The sequence below is a fragment of the Protopterus annectens genome, chromosome 7.part0 (assembly GCF_019279795.1).
Source record: "Protopterus annectens isolate FY-2018-M chromosome 7.part0, PAN1.0, whole genome shotgun sequence".
Taxonomy (NCBI): Eukaryota; Metazoa; Chordata; order Ceratodontiformes; family Protopteridae; genus Protopterus; species Protopterus annectens.
Window position 1 is genome coordinate 1,346,183,901 of NC_056739.1, and position 17,055 is coordinate 1,346,200,955.

Genomic DNA, 17,055 nt, shown 5'->3' on the forward strand with positions numbered 1-17,055 from the left:
TGCAAGATTTATTGCATGCAACTGAACAAGTGGGAAAACCTACTTTTGCAATGTGGTTTTGATTCTTTAGAGGCCTCATGTAGAGCAGCAGTTACAGGCTCTGTCATTAGAAGACATGCTTGGTTAAAAGAACATACGTTACCAGATCATGTTAAATTATTGGATTCACCTTTGCAGCAGGATGTGTTATTTGGAGTTAAGGCAGAAGAGGTATTAAAGAAAATGGAGGATATGGCAAAATCTATGCAAACGGTGAGGGATTTCTTACAGGTTCAGCCTCCTCGATTTAGCAGAAATTGGCCAACTAAGAATTGGTCCTTTCCAGTTACAGACAGACCTCAAAGGGGCAGATACAGATGTCCAAGAGGTAGAGGTCAACCACAAGGTCCTTACCGGCCTCGACAATGGGGTGCATCAGGCCAGAAAGAAGGGGAAGACGGGCCCCAACCATATAAAAAGCAGCCCCAATGACTTCCCACTACAGCTGCCTAACAGCTCTCTTGGCAGCCCCCTTGGGAGGAAAACTGGTACTTTTCTATCACGATTGGCATATGATCACCAAAGACAAATGGGTTCTCAACATTGTATCTCAAGGTTACAGGTTCCACTATCACACTCTGCCAAGGTTAAAAGGAATGCCAAATCTGCCACCAAATCAATGGACAGAGGCTCAAAAACAAATTACAGCACTCATGGATATGAGAGCTATTCAAAAGGTACCACCACAGGAGCAAGGACAAGGATTTTACTGAAGACTCTTTCTGGTTCCCAGAAAGGACAAAGCCTGGAGGCACATTCTGGATCTTTCTTCTCAACACTTACCTGGATGTTCCGAAATTCAAAATGTTGACATTACAGCAGCTTCTTCCCATGCTGGGCAAGAAAGCTTGGCTCGTGACCTTGGACCTCAAGGAGGCATACCTGCATGTCCCTATGAGACAAAACTGCAGAAGATACCTCAGATTCATAGCTGGTTCAATGCACTATCAATTCTCTGCACTGCCCTTTGGCTTATCTACTGCGCCCAGGGTCTTCACAAAGTGCCTGGCACCAGTAATTGCATTTTGCAGACAGAAAGGAATTCAAATTTATCCGTACCTGGACGACTGCCTGATTCAAGCAGAGAGCAAGGACATTCTTTTACAGCATCTGGCGTTTGTAAAAAAGTTATTAAGTTGCCTGGGGTACACCTTAAACAAAAAGAAATCAAAACTAGTGCCCTCACAAGAGGTAATATTCCTGGGTGCCAGCTTGAACACAACAGCCCAGATGGCTTATCTCACACCAGACAAGCAAGGACAACTGACTCCATACTTTCAGTTGATGGCAACAAAGACCCAACTCCCTGCAAGAAAAATTCTGCAGGCCTTGGGTTACATGGCATCTTGCATATTACTAATTCCATTTGCCAGACTGCATATGAGGAAGCTACAATGGTACCTAAAGAGTGTATGGTCTCAACACTGTCAAAGTTTGGAAACAGCTGTACCACTAATTCCTTGTCTTCAACAGGAGTTTCAATGGTGAGCTCAAGCTTGTCACCTCAACAAGGGACAGCCTTTTACTCAACATACAGCCAGGCAAACACTGACAACAGATGCATCTGATTACACCTGGGGAGCACACATGGCAGGCAAATGTATTCAGGGCAAGTGGCCCACAGAACAAAGGCATCTTCACATCAGTCAAAAAGAGATGCTAGCTGTACAAAATGCCCTTATAGCTTTCAAGGACCTGCTGCATCCAGGACAACTACTACTAAAGACAGACAACACCACAGTTATGTGGTACATAAACAAGCAAGGGGGCACTCACTCCTACCCCCTCTGCAGACAAGCCATGACCTTGTGGAACACAGCTCTAAACTATCAAGTTCATCTGCAAGCACAATTCCTGCCAGGGGAGAAAAACACACTGGCAGACGACTTAAGCAGAAACATCATGAATCCCCACGAATGGGAATTGAATCCACAAATATTCAGAATGATAAAACAGAAATGGTGGAGACCGGGCATAGATCTGTTTGCATCCCCAATGAACTGCCAGCTACAGAAATTCTGCACAAGGAGTTACCATCCACAAGCATGTAAAGTGGATGCCCTCTCATTCAGCTGGAAAAACCTACAAGTATACGCTTTCCCACCACTGCCTCTCCTTCCAAAGGTACTCATAAAAGCCAGGCAAGAAGAGCCAAAGATGATCCGGATTGCACCAGACTGGCCACGCCAGCACTGGTACCCAATCTTAAAGAACTTGGCACAAGGACCACCCTGGATTTTGCCTCACATCCCACATCTGCTGACTCAGCACAACAATCAGATACTTCACAGCCAGCTAAAGACTAGCTGCATGGAAGATTCCTTAGTCAAGCAAGCAATGCCTTTCCTCTCCAAAGCTGTTATGGATGTCCATTCTGGAGGCCAGAAGGCCCAGTACCAGGAAAGCCTATTCGGATAAATGGAAGAGATTCTGTGCCTGGAACCAGGCTCACAGCCTTGACCCTCTTGTCCCAAACATTCCTCAGATACTACAATATTTAACTGAGATGCTGGACTAAGGCCTCTCCTTCTCATCCATCAAGAACCACGCCTCTGCCATCTCTGCTTATTACAACACGGATCCGCCAATTTTCTCTAATCCTTTGCTAAAACAGTACTTTAGAGGGGTAAAAAAACATAAGACCGCCCTGTAGAGCACCTACTCCAACTTGGGACCTTAACTTTGTTTTGGAAAAATTAACTTTACCTCCTTTTGAGCCAGCTAACATAGCGGCATTAAAATATATCTCTTGGAAAACTGTTCTGCTCCTGGCAATAACATCAGCACGAAGAGTTTCAGAATTACAGGCACTAATGGCAGTGGAACCTTTCCTCATTTTCCACCAGGACAGGGTGTCTTTAAGAACTAACCCTACGTTTATGCCAAAGGTGGTATCCAGTGTGGCTCTAAACCAAACTATTCACTTGCCAACTTTTTATCGAAAACCACAGAATAAAGGGGAGAGACTACTGCATTCTTTGGACATTCACAGGCAGTTATACTTCTACTTGGACAAAACCAAAGCTTTCAGAAAATCTGAGCAATTATTGGTAGCATATGCTGCAGGAGTACAGGGAAAAGCAATTTCAAAACAGACTATTTCAAAATGGATAGGACATTGTATACGTTCCTGCTATACACACCATGGGAAACCTGTACCTAGCAGCATTAGATCTCACTCCACCAGGGCAACAGCCACTTTAACTGCCTACCTCAGAGGAGTGCCTACCAAGGATATTTTGGAAGCCGCAACTTGGAGTTCTGTACATACCTTCACAAAGCATTACCATCTACCGCTATACTCTAAATCCAGAGCTGGCTTCACCACTGCAGTGCAGCAGGGCCTTATAGCCACCCCTAATGCCTTATAGAACCAGCCACCCTACCTCAGCTTTGGGATTCTACCCAAGTGTAATGACTGCAGCAGTGTAACAGATGAACATAGTACAGTTTTGTACCTACCATAACTGTAGATGTTCGAGTGTATACACTGCTGCAGTCCAGGTTACCCTCCCTCCTTCCCCTCTTACTTGTTGGTACTTATCTGTCTTCTACCCTTTTACTACCTATGGGGAGTATTTGCTGGTAACTGAAAGTTGTTGTTTGCTTTTCTTATGTATGTTTTATTAGCAATTTGAATTGCCTACCTATTTGGCGGCACCTGACATCTGGGGCAAGAAAAACTGAAGAAAATGGCATCGGCTGCTTCTTGTATACCCCTGTCGCACTGACGTCCGGGAGGAGGTGACAGCAACCGACACCAGACCAAGACTTTGGAACTCAGGCCGACTGGGGAACTGCCTGACGGCAGGATAACCCAAGTGTAATGACTGCAGCAGTGTATACACTCGAACATCTACATTTATGGTAGGTACAAAACTGTACTTTTTGTGTTTTTAGTGGACTATCAATGAGACTGTACTCTACTTTTAACAGCAAAAAAGAGCACTGTGATTTTAAAAGTTGTTTAAAAAACTGAAAACCATTTTTTCTGTGGAGAAATTGGGTTGGCATAGTGCTTAAAAGTTTTTTTTTTTTTTTTTTTTTTTTTTTTGGTCTTTTTGTTTAGTGTGTCTGTGAGGGGAAATGACTTTTAAGGACTGGCATTTGTTGCTAGTGTTCCCTGGGAAAGAGGCACCATTTTCGTCTTGACCATGGGTTAAGCTGTCAAACCCATGGTTGGTCAGTCTTCCAGCCACAAAAAAGAAAAAGTTGAGCAAACAACCTTTGCCCCACACAGCAGGCTAGCAGTTTGCCTCAGGTGCAGGTGGGTGATTCTGCTGTGGCCATTCGTTTTACCTCAGGATACTCATCTTTTACCCCGATCCCTCTGGTGTAGCACCTACAGCCACTGTGACCATAGGTTAGCCACGTCTTCTGTGGCTGTTGGGGTCCCGTCAGTGGGCAAGGGAGCGACACTGTCTTGATCCTGGGAGAGGGAACAGGGAACGCTTTCTCTTGACATAGTTGAGGTGCCATCTCCTCTTCAGTTGTCTTCCAGGGTATTAATTGCAAAGCAAAAAAAAATAAAAAAAAAGTTAGCCATTGTTCATCTGAAGACATGGTGTCTGTTCATAAAGTTGATTTCCTATCTTAGCCAGACAATTCTGGGGGGGTGTCCATATTCATAAAGGACACCCACACCTCAAGGTTGGTGGCAACGCATGATGCATCGGAGACCATCCAGGTGCAATTAACCATAGGCAAGACTGCTCTGCAATTTGTAGCATGTTACAGGCCACCCTCTCAAACTCGGGAACCTCACATGGCCTTCCTGAAAACATTGGAGGGGATAAATGTATCTCCAAACACCATCATACTAGGTGACTTTAACTACCCTAATATAGACTGGGAACACTACTCAAGCCCGAACACTCTAACCCAAAGATTCCTGGAGTTCATAAACTCAAATGCTATGGAACAACTAGTCACCATCCCCACAAGAGGAGAAAACATACTTGATCTCATCATCACGAACATGGGATCAAAATGTTCAACACCGGAAGTATACCCCTCACTGGTGAGATCAGATCATAAACTAATCTCGCTGGAGGTCCTCATCCCGCCCCACCTGAAACAAAAAAGACCACAGTGAAAAACTTCTCAAAAGCCGATTTCACACTTCTAAAAACTAGTGTGGTCTCCTTTAAGGCCCCTGAGCCAGTGGTAAACATTACTCAAACCGCTGAATCACTTACAAATGCCTTCTACCAGCACCTACAGGACTGCATGGATCAGGCAATCCCAAACAAAACTAAGACTCTCTGTACCAAAGGCAAGCGTCCAGTCTGGTGGACCCCAGCCATAAACAAGCTCTACAACAAAAGGAGGAAGCTACTACAAGATAGAGCAAAATCCTTGAAAGGTAAGACACCTTTGATCATTATAAGTAAAAAACTAAGAGCTCTCATAAAATCATCCAAGGCAAATTTTGAGAGAAAAATCGCCAAGGACTCTAAAGAGAATCATAAGGCCTTCTTTAGCTATGTTAGAAACCTAGGAGGAAACTCCCAGATATGCTCAGAATTAGTTCAAAATGATGTGAAAATTACTGAACCTACACACATTGCCAACATACTGGCTGACAGGTTCAGTGCAAACTTCTCCCCTCCCCAAAGGAGAGATATCTATTCCAGAGGATTGTAGCCCCCAAACATCTCCAACGCCCAGGTGAGAACTGCCCTCACTAAGGCAAAAACACAGCATCCATGGGACCGGATGGTGTCCCCGGCTGTGTGCTTCATGAACTCAATGAGGAATTAAACCCACAGTTAGGACAGCTGTTTAATCTTAGCCTCACCTCAGGATACGCACCCAAGGAGTGGCGCACGGCGACTGTGGTCCCACTTCATAAGGGCGGTGCCTCCACAGACCCTGGAAATTACCGCCCCATTAGCTTGACAAGCCTTATCTGCAAAGCCATGGAGAGGATCATAATGGAACTCATAAATAAAGACATAGGGAACTTGCAGACTTTGGATCCAACTCAGTTTGGCTTTGTCAAAGGCAGATCCTGCCTCTTAAACTTGGTTGACTTTTTCGAGACAGTCACCAAGGCCATTGATGAGGGAAAGGCAGTCCATACAGCCTACCTCGACCTGGCAAAGGCCTTGACACAATACCCCACTCAGGTATCATCGAAAAACTCATCAGCTTGAATGTAAACCCATACATCACAAGATGGGTTGCAAACTGGCTAAGTGACAGAACCCACAGGGTCAGAGTTGCTGGAGCCATGTCAGACTCAAAGCCTGTCACAAGTGGTGTCCCACAGGGCTCAGTCCTGGGTCCACTCTTGTTCGGCATCTACTTTTCTGAAGTACAAGCAAACACAGGAGGGTTATGGCTGACAAAGTTTGCAGATGACTGCAAACTGGGCCATAGTCGAAAACACATCTGACACAGATATCCTCCAGAAGGGCCTCACAGAAATGGATAACTGGTGCCAGAGCCATGGCCTGAAGTTAAACGCCAAAAAATGCATAGTCATACCCTTTGGGAAAAACAAGGCTACCCCTAGCTACCATATAGGTGGCAATCCACTGAGCACAGAAAAAGTCATCAGAGATCTGGGGACCCAGGTTGACAGTAGCCTTCGCTTGACACTCATGTTGCTAAAGTAGTTAGGAAAACCTTCTATATCACCCACCTGATCATGAAGGGATTCACATCTAGATCAAGGGAGGTCATCGTCCCCTGTACTCATCACTTATTAGACCTATGATTGAGTACAATGCCCGTTCGAATGTATCTGACCAGACACCTGCTGCAGCTTGAAAGGCCCCAAAGTTCCTCACCAAAAGGATAAAGGGTCTCAAAAATATGTCTTATGCTGCCCGACTGAAAGAACTCCAGCTCTATTCAGTCTCATACCGCTTGCTCAGAGGTGACCTGTGCCTGACATATAAGGCCATGTCAAACCCAGATTTGATGAATATGCTTCACCTCAAAAATCTAGATCCCTCAGAACCACAAGGGCGGAGACTTAAACCTTGACACGGTTATAAATAGAACGTGCTGGAGGGACAGATTCATCACCCAGAGACTCCCTATGCTGTGGAACAAAATCCCGGTACATGTGAGGCAGAGCACCTCTCTGGTCTTGTTCAAGAGGAATCTTGACCAATGGATGGGAGATTGCAGATATACCCCAGGGATTACTTCAGCGTCACTGCTTGACAGAGGCACAGCAAAATGATAGGCATAGTTTTTATTCAAACTAAAGGGGTGGCGAAAGCCACATAACTATGGGCTAGGCTTATAAATGCCCTTGGGCAGATAGCCTAGTATGAACCTATGAACCTATGAATTATTTCCTGGTTCTTGGACCTGATGGTCAGAAATCCATATCTGAGGACAATATCAATAAAGAAATTCCTGAAGACAATTTGTCTGAAGATTCTGACATGGACAGAGATATGGCTTCTTCTCTTGTACATCTCCAAGCCCAAAACTCTCATTCTGAGGAAACTTAATCCTCTCCACCAGCCTGAGGATTTTTCTTTTTTCGCAGACCATTTGTTTCCTGGATTAGTCAGGTGGTTTTGTGGGAACAAGTGGCTGTTCCCAGGAGCTGAGGAGAGGATATATTTTACAAGTGAATGCACACTATTTTACTCCCATCCTTCCTATTTTACCAGCCTTTGGTTTAATACTGCCTGTAGTAGACCTATCAACATTCAGGCCATAAGAAAAGGCAGACTTTAGAAAGTATCTCAAACTGACATTTTTGTTTTCTCATTTTAAATTGGACCCAGCTGCTGTTACTTCCTCTTCACCAGCTAGAAACACTGGTTAATATGAATCCTCCACATGTGGACAAAGAAGGCAAGGTACTGGTAACCTGATGTAAGAGAATTTTCCCTTCCACTTAAGAATTCTGTAAGCTGAATTACCAGGCACATATGTGAAAGTTTTTATTCTGTTATGTTCAGATAGTTTGAGGAAATATTCTGCCACACTACCTTCTGAGAGTAGCTCCTTTTTGAGTCCTGTTGTTTCTGATCTTTTTCCAGTATCTAAACATGCTTTGAAGAGTCTGTATGTTTGCACATATACTGTCTAGGACCACAGCTGTAGTTTGGACTAGAGATGCCTGGGTACATGAGCAAAAGTTTGCTGATATTTTGAGTTCTCCTTCAGATAAGGTTTGTTTGGCCTGTTGGCTACTCGGGCCCTCAATGTGATGAAAATAAATTTTAATTATGGGAGTGTTTTAAGATTTCAAGTCCCCCATCATTATAAATGCACACTACATGGACCAGCTGCAATGTCCTGTCACTATATTCTGTGTCCTACAGACTGCTAAGAGGAGACCTGTATCTGGAGTGCAAGGCATCCACCGACTCATTACTATTGAATTTATTGCACATCAGCAAGTAAATGGCATCAGAAATACCTGGTCTAGGGATCTAAACCTCTCCTACAACATAAACAGAACGGTTTAGAGGGACAGGTATACTTCAGAGGGTGCCACTACTTTGTAACAGACTCCCCATCCAGATAAAACAAAGTTCATCCCTGTCTATTTTCAAGTGCAACTTAGGTCTGGGATGGGAAATGGAAAATTTACCCCAGGACTACCTCCAGTGTGTATGTGTGTGTGACTGCATGATGTTCACATGTTTTCTTATTTAGATAACTTTATATTTGTAGAGTTTTTTAACGTACAAAAAAACTCTTTGATTTAGTCACACAGGATTGTGTTTCTGGACTGCCTCCTAGACCTGTCAGCAAAAGGCGTTTCTTAATGGATGAAGGTGGAGTTTGGAAACTCAGACCTCTGCAAGAAATTGCTTGGGATTTTATGATTCATGGCTTCTATGATTCTCATGATTCGTCTTGCCTAGATACACATGAAGGAAAACAAAAATATGTGAACTCTTTGTCTTCCTCTGGAATTTCAGATGCCCAATTTTGGGCTTTGTCACAAAGGAACTGCACTAGGGAGACGTCAGTTGGTTCCAGGGCTGGATCTCCCCATTTATACTGGGATCCCAAGTTAGCTAGAGACTCCTCAGATTTTGCTTTGGGAGCAATTTCTGTGGGGGTGAAGGTGCAAAGTCTATAGAATTTCTCAGACAGACCAAAGCAGATGAATGTCGAGGAGATGTTGACTGTAATTAGTGCCTTAAAATTTAAAATCTCTTCATCTATGTATCCGTGGGACCTCTTCAGGTAATTACAGACAACACCACATAGGGTACCAGGTTGTACTGTCTGTGCAGGCTAACTGTGATGACTTGGGGGGGGGGGGGGGCTTAAAGCACTTTCGCCTTCCAAGCATGTTGCATTCCATCACAGAAAATACAGTGGCAGACACACTGAGCTACTAGGACAGACCCTCACAAATGGAAATTGAACAAGGGGTTTCCATACCGTAAATAGAATTTGTTTGCTTCCTTTCAAAACAGACAGCTGAACAAATTCTGCAAAAGGGATCCTTGCAAGCAAACCCGGGAAACGGATTCATTTTCATTCCCATGGTTGGGAGTATTCCGTTATGAATTTCCACCCTTTCCTTTGATGCCCAGAATAATTCTGAAGATTCCAGAAATCCTTGTGGTGACCTCCTTTTTACCAAGGCAACATTGTTTCTCCCTTCTCATGGAATTGGCCAAGAGCAGTTACCATAAGTTTCCTGACAGTGTGCACTTACTCAATCAAGCAAAAAGAATCTGACTTCAGAATGTGAAAAGAAATTTAATGTCAACCACGAAGCTTTCAGGACAGTTCCCTAGTTGTAGTTGAAGTACATCCATTAAATACCAATCACATGGTCCAAGAACCAATAGATTTCATCACAATCGACCTACTTAAGAATTTCATTAAAGATGCATCACTATTTTAGCATGTATTAATCAGATAATAAATAAATATGTTAACATGAGTTTTTTTCATATTATTCTGAAGGTAAAGTTACAAAGATAAGGTTGGGGCAGGGTTAACGCGTATTGCTACACTGGAAAGGAGGCTTGCTAACCTTGCCCTAGCCCATATCCATGTACTGGATGTTGCTAAATTTTGTTGTCTATATAATGAATTGTTGGTGCCAGGGGAATACAAATTTCATGTTTGGCCTCTGCTTGTTTTTTTCCTTTTTGTTAGACACATTTTGCAAATTATAAGGTTTAGTGTCAGAATCTTCCATTTCTTAAAGTAGGGCTTGCATGTTCTGTTGAGTCTGGTATAAGTAAGGGATCTGTGCTGCCCTTTACAAGAGTGAGTCTGCTTGGCTCAAGAAAGATATGGATGAATTGTGCTCCTGCATATAGGGGTGAGGGGACATAGTTAAGAATGATGGCTCTAGTTTTCCCCTGTACTTGGAGGGGGGGGGGGCAGCAAGTACAAATTCAGAGACTAGTAAAACAGATGTAGTAGGTCTTTTTGCTCATGTATGTCTCCAAACTATATATAAATCAGCACAATGTTATGTTTATATTCTTATCCCCACTTCGATACTCTTCCCATTTCCAAATTAGGACTGTTTATTGCATGCTTATGCCTTTTGAAGCTGCTGAATTTTAATGCTGTTCTTCTCTTTTTTTTTTTTTTTTTTTTCCCCCAGAACTAAAGTTTTCACAGACTCAGAATGGAATTCCTTCTTGTAGTGTCACCTACGGCAGCAGTAGTATGGACCCCTTCCATGCATGCACTATTCTACAGCAGCTGAAAAGTATGTATGATGAGGGACAGCTGACTGATATCATTGTAGAAGTTGATCATGGGAAAAAATTTGCGTGTCACAGAAATGTTCTTGCTGCAATTAGTCCTTATTTCAGGTATGTATTTTTTCCAACTTGTAAGTGTGCTAATGAAATGTTTGGGTACCATGGCCTTTCACTCTGGAGTAGTTCTGTTTAAAGTATTGGTGCACCACATCATGCCTCTTAGCTTGTTCATAAGTATATTGGCACGGTTAGCAGCACTGAATTAACCAGAAGGAAGGGAAGTAAGGCCAGGTGTTTAGGAAACTGGTTCAAATTGTTCTATCATGGTGTGGATGGCAGGAGAAATGGGGTAGGGGTTATACTAAAGGAGCAATATGCCAAGAGTGTTTTAGACGTGAAGAGTGTCTGAGAGAGTGATGTTTATGAAGCTCGAAATTGATGGTGTAATGATGAATGTTGTTAGTGCATATGCTCCACAAGTTGGGTGTGCGATGGATGAGAGAGAAATTTTGGAGTGAGTTGGATGAAGTTGTGGTGAGTGTACCAAAGGGTGAGAGACTAGTGATTGGAGTGGACTTTAATGGGCATGTTGGTGACGTGAACAGAGGGGATGAGGTAGGTATGGTGTTAAGGAGAGGAATGCAGAAAGTCAGATGATTGTGGATTTTGCGAAAAGGATGGACATGGCTGTGGTGAATACGTATTTTAAGAAGAGGGAGGAGCATAGGGTGACGTACAAGAGTGGAGGAAGATGCACACAGGTGGATTATATCCTATGTAGGGAGGGCCAGTCTGAAGGAAATTGGAGACTGTAAAGTGGTGGCAGGGGAAAGTGTAATTAAGCAGCATAGAATGGTGGTCTGTAGGATGACGTTGGTGATCAAGAAGAGGAGGAGTGTGAAAGCAGTGCCAAGGATTAAATGGTGGAAGTTAAAAAAGGGTGATTGTGAAGTGGAGTTTAGGGAAGAGTTAAGACAAGCACTAGGAGGCAGTGGAGAGTTACCGAATAGCTGGGTAACTACAGCAGAAATAGTAAGGGAGACTGCTAGAAAGGTGCTTGGTGTGACATCTGGACAGAGGAAGGAGGACAAGGAGACCTGGTGGTGGAATGAGGTAGTACAGGAGAGTATACAGAGGAAGAGGCTGGCGAAGAAGTGGGATTGTCATAGAGATGAAGAAAGTAGACATGAGTATAAGGAGATGAGGCGCATGGCAAAGAGAGAGGTGGCGAAAGCTAAGGATAAGGCGTATGGAGAGTTGTATGAGAGAGTGGACACTAAAGAGGGAGAAAAGGACCTGTACTGATTGGCTAGACAGGGACAGAGCTGGGAAAGATGTGCAGCAAGTAAGGGGGATAAAGGATAGTGAGGGAAAGGTACTCACAAGAGAGGAGAGTGTGTTGAGTAGATGGAAAGAGTATTTTGAGAGGCTGATGAATGAGGGAGAGAGAAGGTTGGATGATGTGGGGATAGTGAATCAGGAAGGGAAACAGATTAGCAAGGAGGAAGTAAGGACAGCTATGAAGAGGATGAAGAATGGAAAGGCTGTTGGCCCAGATGACATCCCAATGGAAGCATGGAGGTGCTTAAGAGAAATGGCAATGGAATTTTTAACTAGATTGTTTAATGAAATTTTGGAAAGTCAGAGGATGCCTGAGGAGTGGAGAGTGTTTTGGTACCTATCTTTAAGAATAAGGGTGATGTGCAGAGCTGCAGTAACTACAGAGGGATAAAATTGATCAGTCACAGCTTGAAGTTATGGGAGAGAGTAGTAGAAGCTAGGTTAAGAAGGGAGGTGATGATTAGTGATCAGCAGTATGGTTTCATGCCAGGAAAGAGCACTACAGATGCAATGTTTGCTCTGAGTGTTATTGGAGAAATACAGAGAAGGTCAGAAGGAGTTGCATTGTGTCTTTGTAGACTTGAAGAAAGCATATGACAGGGTAAGAGTTGTGGTATTGTATGAGGAAGTCTTGAGTGGCAGAGAAGTATTTAAGAGTGGTACAGGATATGTACGAGGGTAGTGTGACAGTGGAGAGGACTGCAGTGGGAGTGACAGATCCGTTTAAGGTGGAGGTGGGATTACATCAAGGATCAGCTCTGAGTCCTTTCTTATTTGCAGTGGTGATGGGACAGGTTGACAGATGAGATCAGACAGGAGGCCCCGTGGACTATGATGTTTGCAGATGACATTGTGATCTGTAGTGAGAGTAGGAATCCGGTTGAGGAGACTCTGGAGAGGTGGAGATATGCTCTAGAGAGCAGATGAATGAAGGTCAGCAGGGCTAAGACAGAATATATGTGTGTAAATGAGAGGGAGGGTAGAGGAATGGTGAGGATGCAGGGAGTAGAGTTGGTAAAGGTGGACGAGTTTAAGTACTTGATCAACAGTTCAGAGTAATGGTGAATGTGGAAGAGCGGTGAAGAAGAGAGTACAGGCAGGGTGGAATGGGTGGAGAAGAGTGTCAGGAGTGATTTGTGACAGACTGGTACCAGTAAGAGTGAAAGGGAAGGTCTCCAAGACAGTAGTGAGACCAGCTATGTTATATGGGTTGGAGACAGTGGCATTGACAAAAAGGCAGGAGTCAGAGCTGGATGTGGCAGAGTTAAAGATGTTAAGATTTGCACTGTGTGTGACTAGGATGTTTAGGATTAGGAATCGGTATAATTGAGGGTCAGCTCATGTTGGACAGTTTGGAAACAAAGCAAGAGAGACGAGATTGCATTGGTTTGGACATGTGCTGAGGAGGGATGATGGGTATATTGGGAAAAAGATGCTAAGGATGGAGCTGCCAGGTAAGAGGAAGGCCTAAGATAAGGTTTATGGACGTGGTGAGAGAGGACATGCAGGCGGTTGGTGTGACAGAGCAAGATGCAGAGGATAGGAAGAAATGGAAAGAGATGATCCGCTGTGGCAACCCCTAACGGGAAAAGCCGAAGAGTTGAGGAGCAGCACTGAATTAACTGCCAGCCTGCTTGATAGTAAGGACTTGTGCCTGGTTCCATCACCTTTGTAAATTCCACAGTGCGACTTAATTTCCCATACTACCAAACCTGTTGACTCTAATCCAGTTCCTGTATCGGTTCATGGGTTCATAGGTTGGTACTAGGCTATCTGCCCTAGGGCCTATACAAGCCTAGCCATAACAATTCCCTGGCTATTTCTTCCCACAGTGTTTACTTCCCTGGACCACTGTCTAGCAGGGCGACTGACATGATCCCTGGGGTGAATTTCCTATCTCCCATCCAATCATCAAGGTTCCTTTTGAAGAGAGCCAAAGAGGCATTCTGCTTGACATGTATGGGCAGCCTATTCCAGAGTCTGGGGAGTCTCTGGGTCAGGAACCTGTCCCTCCAGCATGTTTTGCTCATTGTGATGACAAGGTTTAGATCCCTGGAGCATGTGTCTCTGAGGGATTGGGATTTCTTTGTGTAGCATATCCAACAGCTCTGGGTTTGACGTGGCCTTGTATGTTAAGCAGAGATCGCCTCTGAGTAGACTGTGTGACAGTATAGGTGGAGTTTTTTTTAGTCTCAGTGTAGGGCATCTGCTTTAGGCCTGCGGATGTTTATTTTAGTGAGGTATTTCTGCAGCCTTTCCAGTTGTTACAGATGTCTTGAGAGGTACATACCAAACGGGGCATTGTATTCTATAATGGGTCTAATGAAGGGTGAGTACAGTGGGGCAATGACCTCCTTTTTTCTGGATGAAAAGCCCTTAGTGATGAGGTGTGCCACATAGAAGGATTTCCTGACTGTTGTGGTGATGTGGTTATCGAAGGTGAGACCACGGTCCACCTGTGTCCCTAAGTCTCTTATCACACTTTCGGTGTTTAGTGTATTGCCACCTATGTGGTTATTCACGTGTACATGTTTTTTCCTAAAGGGGATAACTATACATTTTTGGCATTGAGCTTGAGCCCATGACTCTGGCACCAAGCATCTGTTTCTGTAAGGCCCTTTTGTAGAATATTCACATCATTTGGGGATTCAGTAATTGCTCCCAGTTTGCAGTCCTCTGCGAACTTTGTTAGCCAGAGACCCTTAGTGTTTGCCTGTACTTCAGAGAAGTAGATGCCAAACAGCAGTCCCAGGACTGAACCCTGAAGTACTCCACTTGTCTGGAGCTGGATTCATGAACAGCTGATGCCATCTGCTGAGCTTTACTATCCAAGTAGGGCGTGGAAGTAGAGTGCCAGCTTTTCTCTGTGTCGCACATGCACGCACCTGTATTCATTTTTATGTCCCCAGTCTACCTTTCACACGTCTTTGGGATGTCTGAGAACACAAGGAGAACATGGAGTCGGCACCAGGATGTTACCATTAAGAGGGGTGTATTAAATATTTTGAGATAATTTATTGAGCAGTTAGCATCATTTTTCTGCTGCATGTTTTATAGAGTGGATTACTGTATTAAGTTACTGCAGTTGTTGGTGTGGAACTTGCAAGTAAGCCTGCAAACCTGCTATCTGATGTTGTTTATCTTTTCATTCATCACTGATGGGTTCGATTCAGAGCCCCTCGGAACCGTGTCGGCGTAATACCAAGCTCACGTACACCAAAAACTCTTTGACCTAAGCTGCTACCCATAATGCCCTTCTCCCCATTACCTCAGATCATTTGACGCGTAGCCATATAGCAGCATTTCACTGAGCTCTCAAGCGAAGTGGTATTTTTTTTGATATTTGGATATATCACCTTCTTTTTTTTTTTTAGTCACTCTCTAAATCTATTATCTTTCTACCTCACTCGTTTACAGTTATTTGTAACTTTCCTAACTAGCTCTACCCATCGGGTAATTCTTTTTACCATCGTTGGTATGCCCTCTCCTTACCCTTGTGGTATCTCTTGGTACCATCGTTGGTATCTTCTTATTTTCTTTCTTTCTTTCCTCTCTAGGTGTTTTGATTTTCTAGTTAACTTGTGATAAGTGTGTTTGGGAAAATGTCTAATTAATAAAAAAGGGACTTCAGGATTTAAACATTGTACCTCTTGCAATGGTAAACTTCCAAACAGTGACTCGTACAACAAACGTGTTTGTCTGTAGGTTTCTCATCTCTCTGCTAAACCCCCTTGTCAAATTTGCCAAAGTTTCAGTCAGCGGACGCTGAATGAAAGAAGTTTACTTTGAAAGGGATCCTTGCGTCTCCTTTCCTTTCTCAGAGGCCCTTTCTGTGTCTGAGGTCTCAACCCCTCCAGTAAAGGACAAGAAATGTCCCCATTCTGATCCCTCTTCACCGGCTGGTGATGGGAGAAAGACACATAAGGCCCACAAACATTCCTTGGAGCATAGGCTTGCTACTCCAGCTCTGACTACTGCTGTCCTTAGTTCTGCTCCAATTGCATCTGTGTCTCAAACCATGGATATTACTGGATGTTCATAGTGTTACACTGCTGCAGTCATTACACTTGGGTTATCCTGCTGTCAGGCGGTTCCCCAAGTCGGCCTGAGTTCCAAAGTCTTGGTCTGGCGTCGGTTGCTGTCTCCTCCTCCCTGACATCAGAGTGACAGGGGTATATAAGATGCAGCCAACGCGATTTTCTTCAGTCTTTCTTGCCGCGCGGTGCCCGAAGCAAAAGCAGTTCGCAAGTGCCGGTCGGCCATCTCCTGAGATTTTCATTCCGAATCCAGAACCGAAGTCTTCTACAAAGCTAAGTACCCCGTTGGGGAAACTTTTTCTTGCCTCGGACCGATGCAAGTAAAAGTTAATAACAGTATTTCTTGTGGGAAGCAAATACCTCATAAGGATTTCCATTCCTACTGTATCCCATGCCTAGGCCCAGACCACGACGTCACTGGTTGTCGGTTTTGTGCTAGGTTTAACAAGCGCACTATTAAACATCGGTTTGATTTTGCCCAACATTAGTTTGGTAGAAAATTCAATTATACCATGCAGTCGGAACTTCCGACGACCGGAATACACAAAAAGCGCAAAGACAAGGATAGGCATCCGAGGCCTAAAACTGACTAAGCCTCTTCTAGGCCAGTCGCTGGTTCTCCGGTTTTCAGCGAGGCTCCTTCGCAGCCCCTGACCGCTTCTGTAGAACCACAGGCCGCCTCTGACTCCCACATGGAGATGGCTGGGCCTTCGGATGCACATGTTATTCAGCCTACCGAGACTATCCTTTCAGAGGGATCCGGAGTAGCTGAGCAACCCACAGCTTCAGAAGGTGTCTTCAGACCTACTCAGTTAAGCATTAAACCCTCAGCTAAGTCTAAGCCTCCTTTAAAATCAAAGACAGCATTCTCCAGGACAGGCCTCCATGCCTAAGAAACTAATGCCCAAAATGGCCGAAGACCTAATCACTCTGATCAGGGGGTCCCATTCCCCTCCTGATAAAAGGCC

At 44.2% G+C, this 17,055-nt stretch overlaps 1 protein-coding gene across 1 annotated transcript in view; it reads left to right on the forward strand.

The window, feature by feature from the left end:
• KBTBD8 (kelch repeat and BTB domain containing 8) overlaps positions 1–17,055 on the forward strand; it is a 326,712-nt gene that overhangs the window by 66,217 nt on the left and 243,440 nt on the right. The window contains exon 3 of the mRNA XM_044077962.1: positions 10,607–10,820. Coding sequence (XP_043933897.1) covers positions 10,672–10,820 — 149 coding nt within the window. The 5' untranslated portion in view covers positions 10,607–10,671. The remainder of the gene's footprint in view (positions 1–10,606; positions 10,821–17,055) is intronic.